This window comes from Prenolepis imparis, unplaced genomic scaffold (genome assembly GCF_030444845.1).
Source record: "Prenolepis imparis isolate NDT839.2.m4 unplaced genomic scaffold, iyPreImpa1.0 SCAF_7, whole genome shotgun sequence".
NCBI lineage: Eukaryota > Metazoa > Arthropoda > Insecta > Hymenoptera > Formicidae > Prenolepis > Prenolepis imparis.
This window is the reverse complement of record NW_028141165.1, coordinates 6,789,013-6,801,431: the sequence shown is the minus strand read 5'-3', so window position 1 is coordinate 6,801,431 and position 12,419 is coordinate 6,789,013. Positions and strand designations below refer to the sequence as shown.

General features: G+C 37.5%; 1 protein-coding gene and 1 pseudogene across 3 annotated transcripts in view; one reads left to right on the top strand and one right to left on the bottom strand.

Moving 5' to 3' along the window:
* Positions 1-12,419, top strand: part of LOC145938824 (uncharacterized) — a 70,409-nt gene that overhangs the window by 52,512 nt on the left and 5,478 nt on the right. For all 3 annotated transcript variants that reach the window (XM_083042612.1, XM_083042611.1, XM_083042613.1), the window contains exons 4-5: positions 2,741-2,871; positions 3,548-3,865. In XM_083042612.1, coding sequence (XP_082898738.1) covers positions 2,741-2,871; positions 3,548-3,865 — 449 coding nt within the window. The remainder of the gene's footprint in view (positions 1-2,740; positions 2,872-3,547; positions 3,866-12,419) is intronic.
* On the bottom strand, positions 11,007-11,828 carry LOC145938126 (uncharacterized; annotated as a pseudogene).

Genomic DNA, 12,419 nt, shown 5'->3' with positions numbered 1-12,419 from the left:
ACTGTATAATTATTTAATTATATATAGTAGGTATATTATATATACGGTGACCATCCTTTTTTTCCAAAAACTCAATTTTGTCCTTTATATTATAATAGCATTTAACATGAGAATTTGTACGAAAACAACAGAACCTCTCCGGAATCTAATATTTAAAGAAACCAAGTTTATTTCAACATAGTCGAATTAGTTTCAAACTATAAAATTATTAGATTACGTAGATTATACGTATATTTCTGATAGTCACAGAATTATTTTTTTGCTCGTCAGTCTCCACTTTGGGCGCAAACTGAAACTTCGGAAATATGTTGAAACAAAGCCTGAAAATTTTCAGGTTTATCCTTTATCCACCGTAATTATATAATTTTATATACATATAGTATATATAATTATAATTATAATTATATAATATACTATATATAAAATTATATATAATTAATTATATTAATTATATACTCGTTTTAACGAATCTCTTTATTTTCGCGCCTGGAAATTTCGCGTACGCGCTTATCGATGTTTCTTTTCTCTCCTGTCGAGCGGCGGCCAGGTTTGTTGGAGGATACCGCGTGAGGGAGAGCATCGCGAGGAATCGTCGACATCGCGTGAAGATCGCTTCTGGACACGTACCGGTATGCAGAAACGTGCCCTGGGCACCGCGCGACTCGCCAAGGCCGCATCCGTATTGACATCACGCGTCGCGAACATTACGTTATGGGCACTGCTTTCGTTTGTTTTAAGCCGGGCCGCGCTTCTTTACCTTGTTTGGGACACGTTAATGCGCGCCCGGAGATAAAGTGCACGTGCGCGATGGTCTTTCTCGCACATGTTTAATTGTACGTGTAATAAAAAGAAAAAAAAATTTATTCCACGCTCATTATGGACGAAGAGGCCGTATTTATAAAAAGAGAGGATAAATATTATTTTTATTTATTTATTTTTTTTTCTCAAGTCTTGCCTTGCGATTTTGGATGGTTCTTATAAATTATATCCATCTGTAATTTGAATGTCAAGTGTTTAAGACTTTACGTATTTAAGTTGCAAATTAATAGTTAGAATTACAAATTAAATAAATTCAAACTTTGAAGCTTAATATTCGAAATTAAAATTGAAATTAAAAGGAGGGTAAAAATATATGTAATAATCCATATTTAAATGTAATAAGCTATAGACGCAACGAATAAAATTTTATTCTCTTATATAGTTACAGTTGCTAGAAGAGTATATATAACAGATATATAACAAATAAAGATGCGTCGACATGTTTAAATATTATGCAACGCGCTTGCTCCGAATCTTGCTTCTTTATAACCGAATATAATTGACACGTCACCACTTTGGCTTCCGCGCACGAGTCGGTATTTTTCCTCGATCGACTCCTCGGGGGGTAGGTCTTCTAAGGTGACCCGCTCTCGCATTCTTCGCCGACAAGATAAAGAGCCACGCTTCAAGTTGGACAAAAAGAAAGAGAGATTCGTTTAAGTGGACGCTCATAATTCGCTTCGTCGCCAGCGATGCGCGTCCCTTAGTTCGTTTTTCAGGTAGGTAAGAGACCCCCGGGGTCGAGCTCGAGTGGCCGGTGAGTCGAGACCGGGGTATAAACACTTCTCGTAATGGTAATGGCAATGGCAATAGATAATGGAGTACCCGTGTTATTCCGGCCACTTATATGCGGGGTCATCGCAGTAGGGGAGCGAGGAAGGAAAGAAGGACACGTAACGAACAGGAACGCTATTCCTTCTCGAGAGAGAAAGTGTAGAGTTGTACCCCTTTCGATGGGGCACGCGCCCGCATTCGCGGAGTCGAACTTCCGCGACTTCCGCTCTCCCCCGCGAGTCACCTTCCGGTGTCTCTGACGCGGAACGTCGATAAAAAAATTTAAAAAAAACGGCACCGTTTGTTATTATCGGACACACGTTCGCTTCAGTTGCGCAAAAATTTTAGCCAAAATGGCTCTTATTAGTCTTTTTTTTTATCACTCGTATTAATATTTTCTCGTTAATAATAACAATAATAGTTTGGCGAAAATGGCTCTTATTAGCATTTTTATCACTCATATTAAAATTGTCAGAGCCTTTTTTGATTTTCTATCGATTGAGAAAATATTAAATTTATGTCAGGAAACTCTATACGGATTTCGTAATAAGGCAATATGTTTACGCATAACCCGCAATAAAAAGTAAGAGTGACTCTCGCCGGGGTGTTTCGATCGAATCGATCGATTTATGCGATGCACGCCGATCCAAATCCCATGGGTAGAGGCGTATTCGTTCGCGCGAGACGTGATCCACGCGTGAAACATGAGGCGCACGAGTCTCAGCGAGCGAAGCTTGTTGCTTCGAACGCATATTTGTTTGTTTCTTTTATTATGTTTTCTTTTTTCAAGTGTGTATTCAATTTTTCTTAAATAAAACGTCGAAATCACAACTCGATCGTCCTCAAATATCTCATCACTAGAACTGTAATACTAACGAATTAAATAAGGCAAACGAGAGAAGCATAGTTTGTAATAGTTTTTAATAATCAATTTTTGCTATTACAATCGTTATATTAGTTTCCCTTGATCTAAGCAAAATTTTTCTTTTAATCTGCAATCGGTGATGTCAAAATCATCTCTCTCAAATATTTATGCGTCTTATATATTATAATATAATATTTATTAATTAATATATTTGTTATAATATAATTTTGTATATATATATATATATAATAATAATAATATAAATAAACTCTCTTGTTACAGTTCGTCGTATCGACCAATGAACACCGTAAGTACGATGGGCATCGGAACCGGAACAGGAGGCACCTACACTCTCCCTTATATGACGAACAGCCCCACGGAGCTGGCGTCCCCTCAGATTTGGAACTCTCAAGGTATGTATCAGCATTGTGGAAATAATTGACACGATAAGTTTACGTCCTTGCCCGACTATTCGTTTTGACTACGGTTATTAGACTACTGTTGACTGTCTGACATCTACGTAATTCCTGGCGATACGCATTCCTGCGGCGATAATTCTCGCGCGAGTCATCGGAGAAAAGCTTAGAAGTTCTTTTAAGAGATCGCAATTTTTGTAAAGAAAAAATGCAAAGGAATTTCTTGCAATCTCTATTATATATCTTTTCGTATAATTGTGCCCATATATTTCGTGAAAAATTTTATTTGAAAGAATTCAAAGAGAAAAAGTTACGCGTTAGCAATTTTACTTACCATAAATCACGATTTTAGTAATTTTACGTAATTAGGTTCAGAGTTGTGAGTGATTATTTATTCTTGTCAATTGTATACACGAATACGTAGACGATTTCAAGTGGATGTTAATAACCATAAACTTCTGCGCGTTAAAATCCACTCGAGATGAATAGTAAACTGACAATGGTATACAATTTATTTTGTCCGCAGTAAATAATGATGTCTGATACATTTTAGAGACATTAAAGAAAGAAAAGAATTTTTCCGAAAAATCGAAAAGAAAAGAGGACACCCCGCTTAGCTTTTTTGAGACATTCTTCGGTGATATAATACACCTTTCTTTGCTCCTTTTGACAGGTCTAAGTTCCACGCTTCCCATTTCTGAGGATTATGGTAGCACCAAGTCTTCAGGTACCGTGTCTCATCAATCTTTGCCGGCCTTTTCGCAACCATTTGGAGCGCGAACCAGCTACCGGTACAGCCCACCTTACGCGACCTCTCAGCAAAACGCCATCGGCACCACCGGCGCAGCCGTGGTGGATGTCGCCTCCTGGACCTACGCGTCGCCCACGAGCGATCAGCTGACGACGCAGTACAGCACATTCCCGAAACGTCAGACCGTCAACTCGACGACGGCGCCGACGCAGCTGAGCGCCGCAGCGAGTCTAACTGCAAGTGAGTCTCTTTTTTTTCCTTTCTATTTTAATCAAATAGATTATAGCCGCGGTATAATGCTTCTTTTTTTTTTATTTGCGATCGAACGGAGTATTTACGATATAGTTAACAATAAGTACAGCGTGATTAGATGTAAAATTAGAATTGATGCAACGTTTTATTAACCCTCTTAACCCTAGAGTGGTCGCGCTGTTATTAATGAAGGGATCACATAGATGACATCTGTTTTAAAAAACGAATTAAAATATAAGAAGTAAAATTTATGTTATGATATATTATTTATTTTTAAATATATGTATATATTTCATTAAACTTGAATTTTAAAAAGTTTGTTGACGCGTAAGAAAAATGAAAAATATCGCAGACTTGATGACTAATGTCATCCGCGCAACTACTCCAGGATTAATGCTGTGTTCTTGTGAAAAGAAAAATAATTTTCTATTTGTCATAATTTTTCGAAGATAGAAAGTTCATTATTTTTTTCTCTTTCTCTTGTGAACGAATCTGAAAATGTACACACGATCGTGGCGTTAAAAGGGTTAATAAGAAAAATAAATCAAAGACAGGCGAATCGCATAGTATTCATCGTAAAACCACAAATAGATCGATAATCTCATTCGTTTTGTTTTAATACTACAATAGAAAAAAGGAACCGTGAGGAATCCTTGTTAAATCCGTGCAACGATAACAAGATTTACTTGTATCGCTTCTGACAATTCATCCCGTATCGATATACAGCGATCATCGCGTATTCTCACGGATTTAGATTATTAAAATCGCGAAGTTCGTGTCTCCGGCGATGAAAACTGGGGGATATCGGCCCGCGATAACACAAACGTGTGTTGCAATTTTATACGATTCGTGGAAATTGACGAGAAACATTCCTCATAGTTTATTAATCATCGCGACTTGTTTGCTGAATGTATATCATTTTTTCACGTGCAACCCCAGCACTTCGTAATAATACTTTCAAATTTTTATCTTCTATTTCATAGTCTGATTCCTCTTCATTTAAATCATCCTCGAGAAATGAGATTATTTAATTTTCTCTCATTTCTCGCACGCGCACGTATTAGCAATTTTTTATTTACAATTATGAAGATTGAAAATGTTATATGTTAGAAATATAAAATAATTTTTCATAATTAATCCACAAATTTTTACATCGTTACATTATTAGAAAAAATCGCAGTTTATATTTATGCAACACAAAATTCGTGCGTTACTAGGCATTTATGAATATAAGTTGATTAAATATTTAATATTAAATAATACGACGAAGGAAAGTCAACGAGCTCCAAAGCCAAGATATTTTTCTCCTCGTTTTTTTTTTTCTACACTCCGACACATTCTACAATTAATTTCTCCGAGCAGTTCTCGTAACACGAAACCGCAAAGTGCAGGTAACGTAAGAGAGTTGCAAGTGACCGATGAGTAAAGCAACCCTCATCGTGGTGGTCCTTGAGAATCCAGAGCCCTCCTGTCCTTGGTAGACCGTGTTGCACCCGGCGCGCCTGCCGCATGCGTTTCTGAAGTGGGCGGTATCCTTTGATGATCCTTCGTCGCGCGCATCTGCGTTCGTATGGAAATAAATGGAACGCCGGCGCTAAAGCGACACACGCGAGGTTGTTGGTTGCCGCGCGCGTGGATATCGTCAAACGTGAGAGATCGGTGGGCGTGTGCACACATATACACTCACGCATACATAGGCACGTATACACACGCTTCCTCGAGCTCTCAAATTCGCGACACGCACGTTGTTTCCTTATCAAATTTTTTTTTTAAATTTTTGTACAGCTAATCGCTGTCAACTAACAGCTGTTTTATTTTTATGTCATTAATTTTTCATATAATTAATTTTTTATGTTATTTTTTTTAGAGAGAGAAAAAATAAGCGACATGTGTGTTTCCTTATCCAACTTTTTTTTCGAAAATTTTTGTACAACTAATCGCTGTCAACTAACAGCTGTTTTATATCATTAATTTTTCATATTATTTATTTTTTTTTATCATTTATTTCGTGTGAGAAAGCTTTCTCGCCGATTGCGCTATGAATTATCGGATATTAGATTGATAATTTTGCCCATCGAACTTGGTTCTCTGAAAATTTTCAGTGATTTTTCAGTGATTAATTTCGGATAATGAAACACCAATTTTTCTCCTTCCGCGTATAATGAATTGACGTTAACCCAAGCTTCCTCGCGATGATCAACGGCGTGTCGTGTTACGGTCGTCATAAATAATAAGGGAAAAAGATTCGATGTTTCGTTTACTCGTGGAAAATCGAATAGCAGAGATGAGATCGAATCACCCCAAATCCCCGGGTGGTCACGGATAAGTCACACATAGTTTTGACTAATTCGTCCACTAAATTAGGGCGGTACCGGCAGACCACTCGTATATCGCGTTTCGGTTTTCCCTTACTTGGTTCTACGTCCCTTACTTGGTTCCTGCTGGCGATATTTCTCGACTTTTTTTTAGTTTGCACCCCGTAAGAGAATTATATATGAGCAACGTGTTATATTAATATCGGATGATCGATGGGATAGGCGCATATCTTATATAATTTATATTTGTTATCGCAAGAGACTTATCGAAGATTTATCGTTTGCATTCGGGTCAGTTGCTGGCTGCTGCTGACCCGTCGACTTTGTAAACGAGAGTCGACGATATCAAATCCGCGCTTTATTGTGTCTTGTTGGCTTGTCGAAAAAACGGATTAACTAATAAACAAACTTTTTTTTCAACTCGCATAATCGATCATTTATAAATACTCGTTTCTCGCTCATTTTTAATTGCGGCATTTAAAGATAGAGAAATGTATCTATTTTTTCTCGAAATAAGTAACATATATTTATGGTATCCGTTTCTCCCTAATTTTTTACGGCATCCAACGGAGAAGAAAAATTTTAAATTAAATTTATATTATCTCGTCATCTTAATTTCGTAAAAATATTAAACTTTATTTCCATCTCACACTATAACAATTTAATTGTTACTTTATACATTTTTTTTTTAAGGTAAAGGAATGTATTAATTTTTTCTCGAAATAAGTAATATGTATTCGTTAATCCGGGGACACATTTCTCTTTCCTTTAATTTCGTAGAAGAGTCCGATTTTTTTTCTTTGCGACTCTCGAGTGGCGAGTCGGTTTTTTATCGTCTACGATTTCGGGCTTCGCGTTAGCCAGTGAAAAGAATCCGTATAAAGGAATCCTGACTTATGCAGCCTCCGCGACTCTCATCCGTGTTCGTCACCTATTCCCGCGAACGTCACGCGCGCTATCGAAGGAGGCGAACATTGATACGACCATGACCTAGGTTGCACCAACCGGGCCTAATCTAGTTGCGTCTACGCGCGATACGCGGAGGTAACGATAGAGCTGTATCTAGCGGGGACCGCGTCGGCTTACGATAATTCCACCGTAATGTGTATGTATATATATTCTTCGGGCGTAACATCTCTTAGGTATCTAATCTAAAAGAAACCGGTCAGTGACACACGCAGTGAAACTGGCCGGTATCTGAAATGGAAGCGACACACATCGTCGCGTTCTTTTCCGGGATTTTAGGGGCAAACTGTTTGCCAAAGTGTTCACTTTCTTCTCGATCGATGTCACAATTGTCAATAAAGCGTCGAAGAAACAAATATTATTCTTTTAACCTTTCTCTCAATGAACGAATAGCAATTTCAAATGTATTTTTTCTCTGCCCGAAACAAAATACAAAGAGAATTTTCTTTCTATTCGGAAATCTAAAATATAACGGGAAAGAATGTTTGATGCCTGGCACCAGCTGTTATAGTAAAGAAACAATATAAGCTGCTATAATAAATAAATAATATCAGCTGTTATGATAAAGAAATTGTCGCAGTGCAATATGAAAATACGGTCGGTAACCGAGTATCCATATATTGATGAAAAAGTGAAAAAATATATAATATGCATTGACAGAAGGGTTAACGATATAATATCGCTGATGCGAATTAATTAAAATCGCGATGCGTCTTTATGTCTCGTGGCAATGAAATATCACGTTCGCGGAGCGTGTCATGCAGAGGATAAGTAGTTCGATTAATTCGCGAAATCTCTTTGTGTGTCGTTCTCTTTTTAAAATACCTCTTCCCCGTTTAGTTTGCAATTAATTCTGACTCTTATGCAAGCCCAAGTTCACGATCGTGGCCGGTATCACGCGTGACTCGCTCTCCTTTTTCTTTTCCCTGTTTTCGGGTAATAATTAAGTCTCGCTGAGCTCTGATAACACCGAATACATAGTAACGTTAATTGAACGCGTTTCTTCGACGTTGAATTCATTTTAGATACTAATAATGACACCCAGAGATAAAATGTTGGGTCCTCCAGGTTCACGGAGGTCGCGATCCAGACTTTTTTTATCCGCGTGACGTAAAAGTTTCGCCACGCTGAGAGAGCAATGTGAGTTGAAGTTGAAAATATCTTGCCGAATCTTAAATTGTCGAAATATTCTCTTCGAGAGTGTACTTTCGGTATATATAATTTTTTTTCATCGAATTTTGAAGAAGTCGTCACTTGTAGAGAAATATTTCGAGGATTTGGAAAATTCACAAAAAACATATATATGTTAAGTTTTTGTCTTCCTCTTTTTTTAACATTCAAGACATTCATGGGAACGAATTAGAGAGACGTGTCTACGAATCTTTTTTTCTCATACTCAAGTGTTTCTGTTTTGACTTTTAGATCGCTCATAGCTCTTTATACGACAATATCTACTATTTCATTTATTTCCAACTGTATTTTATTGCTGATGAAAATCGTATGCAATAGAGATTAAGATAATCGAGACATTCACAAATATCCAGAAAAAGAGAGACATAGAGAGAGATACAGAGGGCGGGATGTGCATCGTTAAGGGATGTATCGGTTGGAGAGGGAAAATTTGAAGACTTTAAGTGGTTCTTCAGGGACTAGAGTCTGCGGTTATACATGCCGCACTATCCGGACTCCATTCTGGTAGACCGAGAGAAAAAGAAAAAAAAAGAGAGGGAGAGAGAGAAAGAGAGATGCTCCTTTTAACATACCGCGACCTCGAGTATATCTCGAGTCCGCGAGTTCAGTATTTAAGTTTAACCACGCCAGACACGCGTATCCCCCCTCTATCTAGAGGAGGAAGCATCTCTCTTGGCATGCTTTCGTGTATAAACGTATAACGTTGGTGCAAGAACACCGTGACAGCCCTGCATCATCCTGAAGGACCACGTGCACGTGGCCGTCCGTAAATTAATCTGGAGGCTCGATCCAAAAATTTTCTTTTTATAAAATGAACGATGTTCGATCGCGCGGCTCGCGTCTTTTTCCTTTTCGTTTATATTTGCATTTACGATCGGCATGTTTCGAACTAACAAGGAAACCTCGCGAATCCGAAAATTCTGATTTTGATAAAACTTACCTACACATATAGGGGGAATAAATAACTGAATTTAGAAATTTTTTTTAGTCAAAAACGATTCTAAGGGTTGAGGCTTTTTGCTTTTATCGAAAAGTATTCGAAATATGAAAAGATATTTTATACAAAAGATATTTTATTCATAAGGCAAACATCTCTATTTCTAAATTTATCCCCTTTACATGTATGCAAAGTTTCATTAAAATCAGAACTGTCGAATTCGCGAGGTTTCCTCTTGTAAGATCAAATTAGCGTAGCAGTCTTATCGCTCTCTGCGTCTTTAATTAAATAAAATTGCTTCTTATGTAATTATTAAACCAAAATTTGTGAACGTCAAAAGTTCAAAGATTAGCGACAGAAAAATATAATTCTCAATCTTTTTTTCCCTGGAGAGAACTTTTCAGTGTACTCTTTATAATGTAAATCATTATTACAAAGTACCAAATGTACGTTATAATAATGATTGGATATTAAAGGACAAGGAAGGACGAAGAGTCATAAATAAACAATGGCAATTGCAGTGCGTGCAATATGTGTCTGAACACCTGGCGCACAAACGGGGCATGCAGGTATTTACATAGGTTGCACGGGCGACCTATAATTGATTGAGCTTTCTCAGTATGAAATAACAACAAGTATCGCGAAGCCGAGGGCAGATTAGCTTAGCGAGAGCGGTCGTAGGAAACAAAAGCACAGGTGAACAAGAATGTTAATGCGACGATAACACAGCGCTTATTATCGCGTGCCCCGGTATATATAATCGTCTAACTGTGAAATTAAGTTCGCCTGCAAGAAATAACGTCACAATCCGATTTATCGCACTTGATCTTAAGCGATATATATGTGTGTAAATATTTCTTCATTATTTTTTTCTACCTGTGTCTCTGATGCGTTCATCACTTCTCTCGAATGTTTCTCGTTTCCCGCGACTTTTTCTCTCGCGGTCCGATAGACGAAGTGTCATCCAGGTCAAAGTCGCGACGGGCGTGAAAATGCAACGTGAACCCTTGTACGTAGCAGGATATTCCATATAGAGGATACCCTCGAGGCTACGTCAGCCACGTCTTGCTTACATAATATCCGATTGCTTTCCAGTCCGATTCCGCTCCCTATCTCGAGAAGATTCTCGTGTCCTCTGACCTCTTCGTCCTAGTGTCGGTTTTGGTAATTCAATGCCTGTGCATTTTAATTCCTCGCCTCTTCCCCCCTTTCCTTTCATATCTAATTACAGACGCTTCTCTACTTCGAGAACAGCGTACCAAGTTATGGACGCCATTAAACGACGCCAGAGAGCAATCGGATATCCTGATTTTAAGTCTAATTTAATAATCAAAAGATAACTATAATGGAAGATCATTAATGGAAAGAAGGCGAGCTCTCCAATTAAATTTCTATATACTTTTTATTACTATTATATATATATATATATATATATATATATATATATTTTTATTATATATATATATATATATATATATATATATAATATTGAGAATAATATTACACATCTTATAATTCCACTATGCACACGCATATGTTTATTTCCAAAGTCTTGGAAATAAATCTAACCCTCTGAAAAATCTTTGATTTGCTCTGGCAAATTCTCGCGAGTGCGGCGATAAAATCCGACAATTAATAATCTGGTATTTGTGGGTCAAGGTGGCGTCACGAAGGCGCGAGAATGCAACTCGACCCGCCGTGCATAATACACTCTCTATGAGAGAGTTCGTAGGACTCGCGGACGAGAACATCAGCAGCAGCAGCTTCTTGCTTACCTACATACAATATCCGATTGCTTCCCAGTGGCATTTCTGCCGGATGTGCTGCTCGCGTACGCCGACCTCTCTCTTCATTCTTTCTCCTTCTTCCTCCGCTTTGCTTTTCTTCTTTTTCTCTTTTCACCGAGTAACTCGAGATGAATTCTCTTATTTTTCTCCGTCGTCAAGTGACCCGTTCGGTCTCTCCCTCTCTCTCCTAGGAAGGATAAGGGACGAGGATGCTCTTTAATTTAGTCGTTTAGTAAATTATTATAGTGAGAAAAACCTCCCGAGAATATCTGACAATTTTTTAAATTAAATTTAGACAGCGAGAAGGATATCGTTCTTCCCGTTTCTTTAATCGTTCGAAGTCGAGTTTGCTTAAAAGATACGTTTATGCGGTACAAAAGAACTTTCGCGCGTTCTCCAGTTAATAATTTTGTAATTTTTTTTTAAAACAACACACATGGCACGACTATACCGGGTCGGTTCGCGTCATTATCGGCAAACGCCGGAAATTCTGATAACGCCGTGTCCGTTTCCATGCTTCCCTCGTCGCCTTTATACTTCCTGCATCCTTCCTTTTCTTGTTCGTTGATGCTCCTTGTCGCGTTTCTAGCGATTTTCATATTTGTATTCCGTCGCAATTCAGGAAAAATTATGAATAATTATTATTAACACTTTTATAATATATATTATATTACATTTATATAAATATATATTTATAATATTTACAACGTTAATATTAAATTATATATTTATTTCGAAGCATGAAGCATTCAGAATTTGCCTTTTTATAACTCTGTAGTAAACAATTCTAAAAAATTTTTAGGATGTTAATGGTTTTGACCTTTTAAATATTAAGCTAATTTAAAAAAACTTTAAATATTAAGCTTAATAGTCATTAATATAAATATGAGTCAGAACAGCCTTATTCAAAAGTCATTTACTTTTAGTCATTTACTTAAGCTCAAGATTTTTTTTATGAGAACATTACAGAAAATAATTTAGAATCCTATGCAACAAAATAATTTTTTTCATCATGTTATCCTATATCTTATTAATTTCTCGCTTCTTTCGATCACCCGAGCGAAATAGGTAGAACCAAATATTTTTTCGTAATTTTTTCTTTTTGCATAATCCGAAATAAGAGTTTAGCTTCCACGTTGCGCGGTTCGAGAGAGACTATGCATATTCATAGTCACGTAATGTGGAAAGGGGGGAAGGGAGAGGTGGTATGTGCCACGAGAGCCAACGAAACAATTGTTTCCGAGTGGTCACGTAAAAACAGGCCACCGCGCAGATATGGTTACTCTCGTCGGAGACACGTGTATGTTAAGTGTGCTCTTTTTACCTGGCCGCGAAAATTGCGTCGC